The sequence below is a fragment of the Sinocyclocheilus grahami genome, unplaced genomic scaffold (genome assembly GCF_001515645.1).
Source record: "Sinocyclocheilus grahami isolate Dianchi unplaced genomic scaffold, SAMN03320097.WGS_v1.1 scaffold557.1, whole genome shotgun sequence".
In the NCBI taxonomy this organism is placed as follows: Eukaryota; Metazoa; Chordata; class Actinopteri; order Cypriniformes; family Cyprinidae; genus Sinocyclocheilus; species Sinocyclocheilus grahami.
The window spans coordinates 880,319-896,449 of record NW_015505736.1 but is presented as its reverse complement, the minus strand read 5'-3'; the positions used below and the strand labels follow the sequence as shown (position 1 = coordinate 896,449).

The 16,131-nt window shown below is 34.4% G+C and overlaps 2 protein-coding genes across 4 annotated transcripts; one reads left to right on the top strand and one right to left on the bottom strand.

The window, feature by feature from the left end:
- Positions 1 to 535: 535 nt before the first annotated feature.
- LOC107556176 (tetraspanin-33) lies at positions 536 to 4,173 on the bottom strand. The gene is made up of 7 exons (XM_016239224.1): positions 4,030 to 4,173; positions 2,998 to 3,055; positions 2,671 to 2,795; positions 2,498 to 2,572; positions 2,302 to 2,397; positions 1,396 to 1,524; positions 536 to 766 (listed from the first exon to the last, which is right to left on the bottom strand). The coding sequence occupies exons 1-7, from the start codon at positions 4,099 to 4,101 to the stop codon at positions 536 to 538; spliced, it is 786 nt and encodes a 261-aa protein (XP_016094710.1). The 5' UTR covers positions 4,102 to 4,173.
- Positions 4,174 to 5,254: 1,081 nt separating this feature from the next.
- LOC107556177 (receptor expression-enhancing protein 6-like) lies at positions 5,255 to 12,640 on the top strand. Of its 3 annotated transcripts, none has more exons than XM_016239227.1 (7): positions 5,255 to 5,703; positions 6,183 to 6,276; positions 6,428 to 6,566; positions 8,913 to 9,081; positions 9,782 to 9,858; positions 9,980 to 10,003; positions 12,574 to 12,640. In XM_016239227.1, exons 1-6 carry the CDS (start codon positions 5,577 to 5,579, stop codon positions 9,998 to 10,000), a joined length of 627 nt encoding a protein of 208 aa, XP_016094713.1. In that variant the 5' UTR covers positions 5,255 to 5,576; the 3' UTR covers positions 10,001 to 10,003; positions 12,574 to 12,640. The 3 variants fall into 3 exon arrangements, with proteins under 3 accessions (XP_016094713.1, XP_016094712.1, XP_016094711.1); XM_016239226.1 differs by lacking the exon at positions 12,574 to 12,640 and adding an exon at positions 10,088 to 10,441; XM_016239225.1 differs by lacking the exon at positions 12,574 to 12,640 and adding an exon at positions 10,080 to 10,441.
- Positions 12,641 to 16,131: the final 3,491 nt, after the last annotated feature.

Here is a 16,131-nt window from a genome sequence, read left to right as displayed (position 1 = left end):
TTAAATTTCATCAGCATTGGTTTGATTAAAAGCAAACCATCCAACACATGTGTTCTCCTTTAAATACTTTCAAGGTTCTAAACCTCTTACAATTTAGCAGCCCATCTGTGTATAGAATTAGGCTTTACACTAAGATATCATCTGTCTTATTACATATTTGTAATTACAATATTCTAACTTTGTAATTACATAAAAATACAACAAATCAAACAATTTACTATTTAGTCATTTTATAATAATTGAATCAATATTGCAAGTGTTAAAAGTAAAAGACAGCATGTTGTAAAATATATTTTATTAACAAAACAGATATGTAAACAGACACAAGCACAGGAAAATATAGTTTTTTTTATGTTAGCACATGACACAATGCCATGTATTATGACCAGTATAAACTTTTATAAATCAATGGAGAACCCACATCTACTCACCTACAGTACATGTGGAAGAACTCCATCCTCCACTATTTCAGTGTGACCCACTATTATTTATATATATATATATATGGCTCTGTTATATAGTCTTTCAATTTTCTTCAGTAATAAAGTGCTGCAGGGATGACAAATATTTTGAAGAAAATAAAAATACGTAATGTGTGCCTAACCTCAATGCAAAGTAGGGCGAGGGTCATCCCTCCCACCAGCAGAAGATTCTGTTTTCCCCACCAGACGATCTCGTCCAGACATCCAGAGGTGTAGATGAGCCGACTCACCACACTCTTCTTCATCTTCTGGGTCTCATAGCCACACATAGAGTTGAACACAGTCTACACATAAATAAACAGTTAATATGAAGTATGTGACTGTGCTACTAATAATTCAGTATGCAAATGTTCACGTAATATCATAGCTTTTCATTTTATTTTTAATACTGAACATTCTAACAGTCTTAAGTGTCATTTTCAAACTAGTATATTTAAGATTCTTAAAAAGTAAAAAAAAAAAAAAAAATTCTGTAACGACTAATCGCGATTAATCGCATTCCAAATAAAAGTTTTTGTTTATATAATATATGCATGTGTACTTTGTATATTTATTATGTATATACAAATACACACACACATACAGTATATATTTTGAAAATATTTACATGTGTTTTCATGCATATGTTTATATTCATATAATTTATATTGTATATAAATATATTTAATATTTAAACATAACATTTTTCTTAAATAGAGGCGTGCATATGTGTGTATTTATATATACATAATAAATATACACACAGCACACACATATATATTACGTACACATATCTTGGATGCGATTAATCGCGATTAATCGTTGCCCAGCAATAACAAAAAAAAAGTATAAAAAGACTTTAAATGTTTCATGAATTAATTGCAGTAATACTCCGAAGAATACTAACAGTAATATTTGATTTTGACTATCTGACCTCGTTCTTTAGCCGTATGCAGCAGGAGAAGGGCACTCCATAGGCCTCCAGACTGGGGTTCTGGTCAGATGCGTTGAAGTACATGTTTTTAGACCAGTCTAAATAGGAATCCACGCCACAGCACTTAAACTACAGGATATAGTAAGATTATAGAAAGATCAACAGTGTAATCTTTGACCTCTGCCATTGCATGCATCGGCCATTCATCAATCTCACATACTTACACTATACTGTTCAAATGCATGGGGTCAGAAATGTTATTACTAGAAGTTAATACTTCTATTCAGCAAGCATACATGAATCTGATGAAAAGTAACTATTGTAACTATTTCAAATAAATACTATTATATTATTATATAATAACTTAATACTATTTTATAACTTAAAAATTATATTATAATTTCTATTCATCAAATAATTTTGAAAAGTATCATACTTTCGACAAAAAAGATTTTATTAAGCAGTACAACATCAACACTGATACACTCAAAAAAATGCTGGGTTAAATACAAGTCAGTGCTGGGTAAAATATGGACAAACCCAGCAATAGGGTTGTTTTGACCCAGCGGTTGGGTTAAATGTTTAACACAACTTGCTGGGTAGTAACCCAACCGCTGGGTCAAAACAACCCTATTGCTGGGTTTGTCCATATTTTACCCAGCACTGACTTGTATTTAACCCAGCATTTTTTAGAGTGTAATAAATAAGAAATGTTTCTAGAGAAGCAAATCAGCATATTAGACTGAAGAAATTATGCTGAAATTATAGTTTTACCATCACAGGAATAAATTACATGTTGCAATTTTAAAATTGAAAACTTATTTTAAATTGTAATAATATTTCACTTTATTATGTTTTTTACTGTATTTTTTGTATACAGTATGTGTATATATAAAGTTAATTCACCTTTTTCTGTAAAAAATCAATCACATTTTCCAGGTCCTGATCATCACGATAGCGTACAATCGCCTTCATCATCAGCTGCTCTGTCCTCTCTTGAACCTACCAACAAATATTGAAAGTAGTCGTTTTAAATATAACATAATTTCTCCAAGATGGAATCTGGTCCAAAGTTTGTTCTTGTACTTCTGTGATTCTTTACCTTTTCAGAGAACAGAAGGCCCAGAACAGCGGCTGTTACTTGAAGAAGCAGAATGGCCAACAAAATTCCTACAAACTGGACAGATATGATTTCTTTGTAAATATATAAAAACCAAAAATCATGCGTGTGACTAAAATCGGGCTTGTCACAGTATAAGGGTAAGAATATCTGACCATGTTGAGCAGCAAGGAGATGTTGCGCAGAGCTCCGAAACAGCCAAAAAACGTGATGGTGAACATGAGAGAACCCACGATGATCAACAGCAGCGCTGGATCTGCCATCAGCATGTCCACTACATCTGTGAAGCATTAGCGAAGAATATATACAGTGTAAAATGTACATGGGTAGCTGACATATCTTCATTAACAACATACTGAAACTGATTTGGTAAGCATAATACAGTATAATGTAATATGCACATATCTTTTGTCATTCTTAAGTGTTTGCAAGCTTCTTTCATTACAAAAGATGAAAGAATATGGTAAATGTTGTTTACATACCTGACTCTTTGGCAACTTTGGCATAGATTCCAACAGCAATTAGAACAGCACTGAACACCTTTAGCACAATAACACTCATTTGTATAAAATGTTTTCAACACTTAAATTCCATTCAAATTTTCTCAACAACATGCAGTATAGGCCCAACATAAAATAAAATTTAATATGCATATTGTTCACATGTTAATAGGGTGAATTCTTCTGGTAAGGTTGGGTATTTTTTATTGAGCAGATTAACTTTAAGGTCTTATAACATTTTCTTTAGTTCACATAATGTGCTATTTTGAAGGTATATGCTAATACATATTTTGAGATCATGCACTCCAGATAAATGTATTTTCAGGTAAAGTGGGCCATCTTTGATTTATCAAAAAAAAAAAAAGATCCTGTATCTTAAATAGAAATTATAAAAACATATTTGTTTGTTTAATATTATCAAACAAACATATTTAACAAACCTGACATGAAAACATATAGCATGAGCTATGAGTAAAGTTAAAAAATTCACTCAATTCATGTGTAAAATTCAAAACAATTGATAGAATGTTGTGTTGATATTAGATTTGATGAAATCTAATGCAATTTTGATGCAAATGAACAACAAATTTAGAGTGTATTGTTGTAAAACTTTAGATGAAATGTTTTGCTCCTGTCTTCCCTTTTTCACTTCAGATTCAACTTCAAGCTTTGCCATCCTTTCTGCTTACTTTCTTCCATATCTGAATTGATTATCCCGACTGCACACTCATATCTGTTTTGTAAAAAGTCAGATATATATGTTAATTATAAAAATAACAAATGAATGTCAATTTACTTAATGTATTAGTACCAGTCTACAATTTATTTAGCTAAGTGAAGGTTCAAGGTGGCCACACTTTACTTGTAAACCCATTGAGCAAAGTATAATCAAGCTTAAACGACCCACTTTACCTGAATTCACCCTATGCAATAAAGAAGAAAAAAAAAAACACAAAACACATCGCTGCTCCATAAATCAGCATATGCTACATTGATTACAAGACACACTCTTACCCAGAAGATGTAGCAAAACACAAATAACGTGCACTTTACGGCTCTGAATGATTTCTTTCTCCTGGTTTTCATCTTATCTCCGTGTCATTAAAAAACAAAGACAACTTTTTATTCTTCTGAGGTAACGTGACATTAGTGCTTCAGGTTATTTCCCCCCATTTCGCCATAACGACGTGTACGCGCTTGCCTGCTCAAGGTATTCGCATACCTGTCTGTCTATGCATTTCCAGTAAGCTATCAGATAGATTCGGTCTTCTTTTTTTTCTTTTTTTTTTGCAGAAATATAATACAGACCAAAGAACATAAAACATGGGGGTGGAAACAAAGGAAAGAGAGAAAGAGAGAGACCATACGAGATGTCGTCATAGCTTTTTTTTTTATTGCAGGAGACTTTTTGAAGTGATGACAATAGTAATTGTAAATCAGAAGCTAATATTTTGCAACTGGGTTTAAATTTAAGGTATCTATCTTGGTGGATATGGTATTTACCCATCCATCATACATATAAAGTTTAAGACATCATCTAACTCCTTATTGTCCGAAACATGAGAATGGAAAATAACCTTACAGATAGAAATAGCTGAGCTGGTGGAACACATAAGTAGGGAAGCTGATATTTGAAGCCATAATTGTTTAACAGAAATAGAATAAATGTGAAATAGATTCTTCTTCCTCTTGGCAGAAAGAGCAGAGTGGAGAAATATTATGGTTAAATTGGCTTAGTGAATCTCAACATTTGGCGTACCGGACCCCAGTCCAATTCAGAACCATCCTCAAGGACCCCCAGAACAAAATTGACTCATCTATGTATCATTTGTGTCTTTGTGAGGACCAAATGCAGTCAAATATTATTCAAGTTAGTTGACTTGTCCAGTATTTGGCCATATCATCAGCTATATTGGATTTTTCTTTCATGGGAACACGTCGTCAAAATATACAAAATGTATACAAAAATCCATATAAAATTCATTTATATGGACCCCCTGGCCTTACGTCAAGGACCACTAGGGGTCCACATACCCCTGGTTGAGAAACACTGGCTTAGATAGGCTACTTAGGCTAATAGTGATGAATGATTTGAAAAATTAATTTATTTTACTTTATTATTAAACGAACATTTATTTGGCACAGTTCATATTCCTGTGCTGCAGAAATAACAAGACTGACGTAATGTCAGGTGAGCAGAGTCCCCTAGTGGTTACAACTGTTTAGTATGCTACTGAAATTTATTGATATTGATTACATAACCAGGTGTAGCCTAAGCCAATAGGGCGATAGCCGTAAGCTAAAGTAACCAAATGCATTTAAGTTAAATTTAAAATGTAATTTAAGATTCCTCATCTTTTGCACTAGTTTGACGTCTTCAATGAAGTGTAATTGGTGTTAGCTGTCAGTCTGGAGTCCTGAAATCCTCCCACAGACGCGTCACTAGTCTGACAGTAAGAGGATTGAGTCTGTGTCCAGTCAGCGAAAACAGCCCAGAGACACGTTATCATTCATACACTTGTGTTTAACTGCATAACGTTACACTTTCCTTTTAAGCAGCGATGTTTACCATATTTGCAAAGATAAAAGACCGCGTTGAGGCTTTTTTGAATGAGAAGAATATAGTCACTGACTGTCTCAATAAAATCGAAGAAAAAACAGGCATCAAGAAACGTTATTTAGCACTCGGTAAGTCCTGATTTTATATAAAGCCCGTTTCATGTTCTGTATATTTAATAAAAAGTACCTGTAGGCTAGGTTATCCTAAATTTTGATGTGGCAGGTGCTCAAGTCAGTCGAAGCTGCTTTGATACACTGAAGCTTATTTTTGGCATTTGAAATAAATGACAAATATCATAACATCATAAATAAAGAGAAATGAACTTCCCTTCATGAAAAGGACAGAAAAATAGCTGAAATGTATAAATCAATTTCTGAATAATGAAGTTTCTCAAAGGGAGATTTTGTCTGACATAACCAACCCGTGACTTCGCCTTCATCCCTCAACATCTAACTCTACATTGAAAAATAGTGCTAAAGATTACATCTGAGGCTTCATCCAAAAACAGTTACCCATGATAGCTAGTTATTTACAGTCATTTCACATGTGATTTTGCTGTTTACACAAGGTGTTTACACAAGGACATTTTATGATTTTCTTCCAACAGGTGCTGCTGGTGTGACTGGAGCATGTTTATTATTTGGATACGGTGCTTCTCTGCTCTGTAATCTGATTGGTTTTGCTTATCCTGCATATTACTCGTGAGTTATGTGCTTTTAAGAGTTTTTTTTTTTTTTTTTTACAGATCATCAGTTATCGTAACCTACAATACATCTTTATTATAGTGTTTTTGTTTGGTTGCTGTAACTTCTTAACTTGGGTATTCACATTTTGTTCTGTTTACATTTTTAGTATCAAAGCAATAGAAAGTCCTGATAAGGAGGATGACACACAGTGGCTGACATACTGGGTAATCTACGGCTTCTTCAGCGTGGGTGAATTCTTCTCTGACATTTTTCTTCACTGGTTTCCTTTCTACTATGTGTGTAAGGTAGGTAGAACAAGGCCAGATGCTTTCTCTGGCTAACATCTGATTTAAGAGGATCAGTTATTAATTCTTTCTGCTAATTGGAGGAAAGAGTCTGCCTTCCTTTGTCATACTCCATCTGAGAGGTTAATTAGTTGTTTGGCAAGCTCTTTAATTTAGGACAGCTCTGTTGTTGGTCTTTAGACATCTGCCAGTTTGTCCATATTAGTGGTCAAGGGCATATGTTTGGTTTTAGCATTGGTATTTTAACATAATTTTAAAATCAATCACACTATACAGATGCACAATATTTTTATCTTATTTTATTGGAATTATATGTTACAGTCAGTGTTGTATGGAAGCCCGTTTCCGCCACTGAATAAAAAAAAAGTAGTTGCAACTTTTTATCTCACAATTCTGACTTCTTCTTTTTTTTCGCGCCATTTTGCAAGTTTACATCTCCCAATTCTGGCTTTTTTTCTCACAATTACCAGTTATAAAGTCAGAATTGTGAGATATAAACTCACTATTCTGACTTTTTTCTTGCAATTGACCTATCGGTAAGCCCCTCCCCTTAAACGCAAATGAGCCAATGGCAGTCGAGTATCAGTTGCATGGGGAGCGGAACTCTGACATCTTTAGGTTTCAGTCAAGCGGCAACCTCCCGCTCTCTCTCGTGAAGCCAACACGGAAGTGACTTAAACTGTAATTCATCAACTGGCCGCTAGAGGCTGGCTGCAAAAGGGAGTCAATCCCATAGACTCCCCATGTTAAAATGCCCAACTTTACAGCAGAAAAAACATGTTTACAGCCTGGTTCAAAAAATGATTTTGGTCTATATACCTAATTTTTCCCTTCATGACAACTGTGAGGGGGGTGAATTTTTTTATAACTCATCCGTTTAAATTATATTAAGCCTTAAAGTTCTGCATAATTAAGGGCGTGGCCACTTGAGTGACAGGTGGATTGCCGCTGCTGTCACCACCGTCGAGCTAGGTGGGCGTGGCTTCAGCAACCTGCTCCCGCCTCTTTGCCCATTTTCGATTATCCGGGAGTGACGCGCGGTGACGCGCTGCCAAGATGGCGACGGCTGGCTCCGCCCACTTTTGAGCTTCAAAACGCTCTTCGGAAATCTACGGGTGACGTCACGGACACTATGTCCATGCTTTTATACAGTCTATGGTTTCAGCGCCATAGAGAAACACTGGACTATCCGAAGCTCGCATCGTTTTTATGGGGTTTATGCTTCAAAAATATAAATACGATGTGCCTGGGGGTACTTGTAACACTGATTCCAGATATCCTGAGATATATAATCGCGAGTTATAATTGCGAGATTTTATCTCGCAATTGTGACTTTATAACTCGCAATTGCGAGTTTATATCTCACAATTCTGTGAAAAAAAGTCAGAATTGTCAGATAAAAAAATCGCAATTACCTTTTTTTAAAATTTTCTATTCAGTGGCGGAAACGGGCTTCCATAGACTTCCATATTGTTGTTACCTAAAAAAAAATATTTTTGTTAATGGAAACTACAGAACTAACTGAAATAAAATAAGTTAAAGTACTAAATTACCACACCTTAAAAAAATGTAAAAAATATGAAACATATTTCTTATTTCAAACCTAATAAAAATGACAAAAGCACATAACAAAACTACTAAAATGTAAACTAAAAAATAAATAAAATAAAATAAATTGTATTAATGAATACTATAATAGTAAATAAATATTACTGGAACAACACATGTGTTTGTGTGTTTTGTTATAATATTTGAAACATTGTTTGTTTGTATAATTTGAATAGAAATGTGAATAGAAATGTTTGTATGTAGTTGTAAATGTTTTATGATTTCATAAAATAATTTTTATGAAATATCCTGAGACTAGAAAGTAAATTGTAAAAAAAAATACATAATTTAAAATGTAACCTTTTCCTGTTTAAAATGAACAAAAATGAAATGACTGAGTACATTGTAAAACCATTTTCTATCCTGTGTTTTTGCTTTACACTAAATCACTGTGGTAAGCCATAATTATTTATATTTTAGAGTTCTCGGGACAGATTTCCTGGGAAACGGTATACTTTCATCATTTGTTTGCGCATGTTGCGTCACAGGTGAGGCTGCTACAATATCCATATATACGGGAAAGCGAGAGTACATGATACAAAACACAAATAGTAATTGTAAGGTTTGCAAACTTTTATAATTCTCAGCCGCTTTAGTCTCTTTGGTAGGGACAACTCTACGTCGCTTTATGTTAATGGTGAATTCTCACACCTCACACCTGATAACCCCCTTTTTTACTGCCTTGCTCTTTTTTTTGTGTGTGTGTGTATTTTTTATTTTATTTTCTCTGGTGTTTAGTGCTTGTTCCTGTTGTGGTGCATGGCTCCGGTCTCCTGGAATGGTTCTCAGATACTGTACAGGCATGTGGTGCGGCCATGTTTCCTGAAGCATGAAGCCAGAGTAGATGAGATGGTCAACAATATAGGAGGGACGGCCATGTCAGCAGCTGAGAACGCCACGAGAGAGGGTATGCAACATAAGAGCCGATTCAAAACACCATTCTTTTCCAGAATATCTGATCTTATTCACCAGTAAACCTCATAATCAAATAACAAAATAATCTGAAGATAAGTAAATGTTAAGACATTTTGAATAGATATTATAACTGACACAATCGGCCACAAAATAATCGTGAAACATCTGCATTTTCAGATCACACCTAATAAAAGCTTTAGTCACACATGCAGAAATCAATAATAATAAAAAAATGACATTCTTTGAAATGTAAAATATAAATTGAAATAAAATAAAATTTTTATGCCACTGCTCAGATTGGCCAATACAAATTATATATTTCATCACATAACACATGGATTAATGCTGTTCCGTGAGGTCACAGAGATTCCAGCAAGGAGACAAATACCAAGGTTACATTCCAAATATAGGGACTGAGAAACAAACCGATTTAGACAGATCAATCCATCACCAAGATCCATTTAATACATTACGTAATATGATATAATATTTCTTTAACAGCATCATAAATGTAATGGAGAATTGTTTATTCACACCATAAAACTTAAAGAGTTTAAATTTAAATGTAAAATAAGTGGATTGATGTCAGCTCATTATTTGTATATATGAATATAAATGTTCTAATCACTGTCAGAATTTGTATCAACTGTTCAAGTTGGCACTTGTTCTATCCATTATTCTCTCTGTTGCAGTTCTTCAGACTCTGGTGAGAAACCGGACTATTGGCCCAGCTGAGCCTGAAGCCAGAAGACTGCCCACTTCTGCTCCTGTATGTCATCATAATGCTAATAAACCCACAGTTGACAAGTCATGCAGTTTTCTGTTCTTAGATTTTCTGCATATTAATCTATCTCTCTGTGCTGTCTCTTCTTGCATGTGTCTGACTGTAGACTGAACCCACAGTTGATTAAACGGTACGTTTTCAGTGTGTGTATGAGGTGGGAGGTATTTGTCTTAAATGTTTTACATTTGATGTTTTATATATATATAATATACAGGTGGCTAAAGTGATCTGAGGATGACACAAACATGCAAGAGATGCAGCATCATGTTGAAGACATCAATTCTGACAGCTGTATCATTTGGTCTCATTGTAAAGACCTCAATGAGTGAATCAATGCCTGATTTTCACACAGACGATGTCAGGAGTGGAGTTTTGGACTTTATAGTTTAATAACTTGGTGTATTTCTTTTCACTGTTCATATAAATGTGTTCAGATTGTTAAATGTCTTCAGCATTTAAACATAGCAAAACAGAAATGTACTGTAGCAAATTCAACAGACATTCAACAGTGTATTTGTTATTTACTTATTTATTTATGGGTAGTATTTTGATGCAGTCATGGCATCTGCCAGGGATTTTGTAATCTTATTATTATGATAAAAATGTAAATCTTCAATAAATTTTTGTATTCAACATTTGAAAAGATACTTTCTTGTAGAATTATTTTTTTTCTTATGTACCACTGACATAATCAGCTTAAAGGGATAGTTCACCCAAAAATGAAAATTCTGTCATCATTTACTCACCCTCATGTCGTTCCAAACCTGTATGAGTTGCTTTCTTATGTCGAACATAAAATAAGATATTTTGAAGATTGCTGGTAATTAAACAGTTGGTGGTTGCCATTGACTTCCATAGTATTTTTTTCCAACAATGGAAGTCAATGGCAACCACCAACTGTTTGATTATCAGCAATCTTCAAAATATCTTCTTTTATGTTCGACATAAGAAAGCAACTCATACAGGTTTGGAACGACATGAGGATGAGTAAAAGATGACAGAATTTTCATTTTTGGGTGAACTATCCCTTTAAGTCCTAACTTAAACTCCAACTGTCGAGTTTTTCAGATGAAAATGTGCAACAGAAACCATTTTCATTGTCAACATGCTCATCGTTTTCGTTTACTAAGATACACAAAATATTTATTCTATAAATAATTACCATACATGAGATATTGTGACATTTTGAATTAATAATAGAAAGAAAAAAGTTATTTATTTATTAATTTAGAATTAATAATGGAAATGAAAAAAATTATAAAATGAAATTTATAAAATATCTGATTCATAAGAGCTTATCAAACTGAAATGTGCGTTATGCAAAAAACAAATAAATAATTGTACTGCAGTCAATCATACAAACCTGTATGGTTGTAGATCATATGTAAACTCGTTTTATTTATTTCTTATTGTGAGATCATTATGGTTTAATTTGTACGTCTGCTGTAAATTGATCGTAGCTTGTGTTTTTGTAACAGTCGTCTTTTTCTGTTCTGTTTACAAATGTTTGCTGTTTTACTCTGAGTCGAAAGATGGAGACAGTCATCACAAAGATCTTCGTTGTGTCAGCTCTGTAGCTCATACATGTGAAATATGTTCAGTCTTTACTTGTTGAGATTGTTTCAAGAGAGGATAGTATGCCCATCAACATGAACACTAATGCTTTATAAACGTCACATCCTTGTTGTTTAAAATTGGAGCTGGTGCGTCTCTAATCAGGATGAATTTTGGTTCCAAAAGCAAAATTATTATTTTTTTAATATCCTGGCAACCCTGAAACTTCAGTACTGAAATCATGACGTCATGATTTCGCCCAGGCTAAGCAAGTCATCGTATGGTGGTTTTGGTGTCTTTCTGCAACCAATGTTCATTTCACCATGTTAATGAGATAATTTGTAATTAAATACGTATTAATGTACGTGACGCCCTGTTCAATCGCAACATAGAGTCAGATTTCCTTGCTAATTCTAACGTTGGCCTGTTTTATGAAATATAACACCATACATTACAATTAGACAGTTAAATTCCTTCCTCAGGGGTATTCTTTTGTTCGGACGCCCATTTCTATTGACCCATCCCCCCCCCATAATTCCATTCATAGGTTTTTGTACAGTGCTTACTCCCCAAGGTTAGGCGTGGTGCTTTATGCTTACTTGTTTTCTAACAAATCACATCATAAAAATTCATATGAAATAAGCATCTCATAAAACGGGTACATTTTCTCTTGTGATCAGGAACTAGACTGTGGTGCAGAACTGCAAGTTATCATTACTTTAAGTAATGTACAGTCTCTAATATATAACGAGGAGTGTATATACAAAGTTTTCCCGCTATACAAACACATTTTTGTCATTTTTCTAGTGTTTGTTCACCTGGTAATGTTAATCCAATTAATCATTTTGTTGGTAACTTGACGTTCTGTTCTTTTGTGTGTTGTGTTTGTTCACCTGGTCATGTTAGTCCCATACAGACAGAATGATATTAGAATCCAGAAGTTGTCTGTTTTTTAAGCCCATGTCTTAGTTACTTGTTTCAAATGGCAATTAAAAAAGTTTTTAATAACAGTGAGGTAATTAGTGATTACATGTATTATTTCATCTTGGCCAACTTCTTTGCTACTGCTAGCAGTGTTGGACATGGATGTTAGCTAGTGTGGCACCTTTGCATGCATAATGGTAATATTTGGCCTTGACTTTTCAGATCTGAAAGCCAGTTCCAGCAGCAGCAGAGTGGAGGCGAGATACCTGCAGAGCAGACGCTACATAGAGCTGCATGAGCGATTGCAAGAGGAACGTGGCAGTCTCGCATGGTGGAGAGACGAGCTGCGTGCAGCTGGGGAGTCTTTGGAGTACAGCGTGATGAAGGTGAAGAGGAGTGCGCTGTGACAACTTGCCTGTAGCTTTCGAACTTGAGCTCATTCAGTAGCTGATGACTGAGCATGGCACTTGATTTCCATGGAAGAGCCTTTCCTCTTGCTAAGCTGCTGTTAGCATTTAGGTTCAATGTCATCATAACAACTCTCTAAATGTGCCACTTGGACACTTTTTACATTTTTAATTTATGTTTGTGATATTTCTGGCTGATTTTGTTTTTTATTAAATCTACTTGATCAGTGTTAGTGTGTTGTGTGTGTTCAGTACTGTGTAAGTGCAGTCCATTCCATAACTTGTGCGGTCTTAATGTATTTTTCATTATTTAATGTAATTTACATCTAATTTTCACAATCCAAGCTTTCTTGAGTTTACTGTTTACTGGAATATGTATATGTATATGTATATGTATATGTATATGTATATGTATATGTATATGTATATATAGCTGTGGTCCATGATTGGCCGGTAAAAAACTTAAAGCAGTAGCACCGAGTCTGAATTCATTAACTGATTAATAAACTGATAATAAACTGATTGTGTTAAGTTTGACACAGTGTCAACATAGCAAGGAACTTTCAACTTTTTAGTTACTGAACATAAATCTCATTTAGATTTATGAATTAAAGGCAGCAGTTGTGGTGGCTTCTGCCGCTATTGTGAAGAATCTTTCTCAGAGTCTTGGAGTTTTGATGCCAGAAGACACTTTTTATTTTCAGAGACAATACAACCTGAGAGAACTCTGCAGAGCAATCTCCAGACTCTTTTTCTGTACTCTCTTACAGTGGGGCAAAAAAGTATTTAGTCAGCCACCAATTGTGCAAGTTCTCCCACTTAAAAAGATGAGAGAGGCCTGTAATTTTCATCATAGGTATACCTCAACTATGAGAGACAAAATGAGAAAAGAAAATCCAGAAAATCACATTGTAGGATTTTTAAAGAATTAATTGGTAAATTCCTCGGTAAAATAAGTAGTTGGTCACCTACAAACAAGCAAGATTTCTGGCTCTCACAGACCTGTAACTTCTTCTTTAAGAGGCTCCTCTGCCCTCCACAGTTCTCTAGGCGTGTTTAATGGTTTCATTCATATTTGTTATTGGATCATCACGAAGCAGTCATGAGGCCTTAATTTTATGTTCTGTGAAAATAAGAACCCCATTATGTGCCATCATGTGCTTATCATGTACTTCACCATATGTCTGCACATTCCATTCTCATACAGATTTCTATACATGCAGGCAAATACACATGATTATAATAGTAGAATAACTTAATACATAAATGGCCACATTCACACCGATTATACCTGAACAATTTACATTTTGATTAATTAAAATCTTCTACATTCCCCTCTTTGAGACTTACTAAGTCTTACTAAGTCAAAGTCTTACATCATTTGTCTTTACCCAGAGTGCAGCTTCACAATTCAGTCTCATCAGTTATTACTACCTAGTGACTAATTTAAGTCACACAGTTTTATCACCAATGACCAGATTATGTAACAGCACTCTGGCGAGAGCAGCAGGACCAAACCTCTCCCCCCACACTTGACTAGGAGGGAGTAAAAGATCCCCATCTCTCTAATCCCTCATTAATATAAAACAATGTTATAAGCATGAGCATGCAATTGGTCCAGCGCTTGCCTGTGGTTGTCACAGTTATGTAGTATACAACAGACATTACAATTCAAAACATAAAACATGTAACGTCACAAAAAATAATATAGCTGATCTTCAGCCCAGACACTTTGCGCATTGTAGAGGGCCATTTTGGTTACCCTCTAAAATCAATTTCCCATCATATTGACATATTAGAATTTTAATTTGCTTTAAATAAAAATTGACATATTTCATGGACATATTTCATAGACTTTTTTAACATCTGTAAATTAAAAAATTAAAACATAAATATTAGTGAATAATGCTATAAAATAAAATGGTTATTTTTCTTAAATACTTAATTTCTGGCATATTAAACTTTTTATTAAGTTTAAGCTTACAGTAATGTTAAATTTTTTTATTTTTTTATCGCAAATATTTTAGTGGGTCATGAAATATTATATTTGTTTAGGTGGGTCGTGGAATGGAACAGTTTGAGAACCCTTGACTTAAACCATTCATCATGAAATATTCTACAACTGTGTATGAGTATTGGCATAATATATAAGACTGGTTTTGTTTCAAAGAAAACTATGCTAACTAACAAACTAAATAAACTAATATTTTTTTTATATAATTGACCCATTTCTACCAATTATATTCTTCTACATTTTCCCATAAACATTTGACTTGCTAATTTTCATAGACACATTGTAGATATTAATCATAATAACAGTTATATTTGATCTAGATATATATAATATATAATATATATATATATTTATTTTTTCCTCGTCCAATTCTTATTCATTTTGGATTAAGTAAAAGATACTGCCAGATTCAACTGAGGGGGTGAAAGTCAATTCTAGGGAAGTCTGGGTGCTGTTGTCTACAGCTTGAGCTTGTAGAATTAGATGCATTAGGCATGTGATGATCATCAGATATCTTTTCACTTTTCTGCTTCTCTGACAAAAGAATGTGAGCTCCTTGCTTATCTCTTTTTGAGTTGTCATCAGTTTGCACTTCATCTTGCGTCTCTGGTCTCTCTACGTCACTTTCTCCTGAGTTGTCTGCTTGTCTGTTGCCTTCTCTTTCCACTTCCTCTTTTCCATTTGTTGGCCCACATCTGTTCCCAAGTATTTTTATCATCTCGTTAGCCGTCCCATCATTCATTCCATCTTCACCAGGGTGACTCTTTGCGAGTCATTGCAATGGTCTTTCCCTCGTTGGCAAGGGAGGGTAGTTACTAGCACGCCCTTCATCCCTCACTTCATGCTGTGTGGAGTTGTTGAAGTGGTTCTTATTGATGGAGCAAACCATTCATTGTCCTTTATAGAACTGCTGTCACCTGTAAATGGAAACCTTCAGAGTTTTCTGTTAGTGATATCAAGCATGCTCATTTGCTCATCTGGCCAGTCATCCTTCTTGGTGTGACCTGTGGAAATTTCATGTAGGTTGAGGGCTGTCCTGGCCCCTTTTTTGAGCTCTGAGCAGGGCTAATACCCACTTTCTATAATAAAAAGCTTTAATTAATTATTTGCATCCTTACTCTGTTTTTGTTTTTTGTTTTTCAAATTTATTCTTAACAATTTGCTAATTCAGTTTTCTCTTTGTTTTATAAACTGAGTTCCACTATATCACTTGATAATTTTTTAGGCATATCTTACTTGGTAGCATAGGTCTTTTGACCTGGAAAACACTCAACCCACTTTTTTATGTTAACAGTCAGAAAGACAATATTTTATCCTTTTGACACAGAATCAGCTCCATCATGATATGCTGAAAAGAAA

What these genes read in the sequence shown, in the direction of transcription:
- LOC107556176 (XM_016239224.1), bottom strand. Translation starts at nt 4,101, where the DNA reads ATGAAAACCAGGAGAAAGAAATCATTCAGAGCCGTAAAGTGCACGTTA. An exon ending in TGTTTTGCTACATCTTCTGG is followed by an intron (nt 3,056 to 4,029) that starts GTAAGAGTGTGT and finishes ATTGTGCTAAAG; the next exon opens with GTGTTCAGTGCTGTTCTAAT. An exon ending in GCATACGGCTAAAGAACGAG is followed by an intron (nt 767 to 1,395) that starts GTCAGATAGTCA and finishes ATTTATGTGTAG; the next exon opens with ACTGTGTTCAACTCTATGTG.
- LOC107556177 (XM_016239227.1), top strand. Translation starts at nt 5,577, where the DNA reads ATGTTTACCATATTTGCAAAGATAAAAGACCGCGTTGAGGCTTTTTTG. An exon ending in GCTTATCCTGCATATTACTC is followed by an intron (nt 6,277 to 6,427) that starts GTGAGTTATGTG and finishes TTACATTTTTAG; the next exon opens with TATCAAAGCAATAGAAAGTC. An exon ending in GACTGCCCACTTCTGCTCCT is followed by an intron (nt 9,859 to 9,979) that starts GTATGTCATCAT and finishes GTCTGACTGTAG; the next exon opens with ACTGAACCCACAGTTGATTA.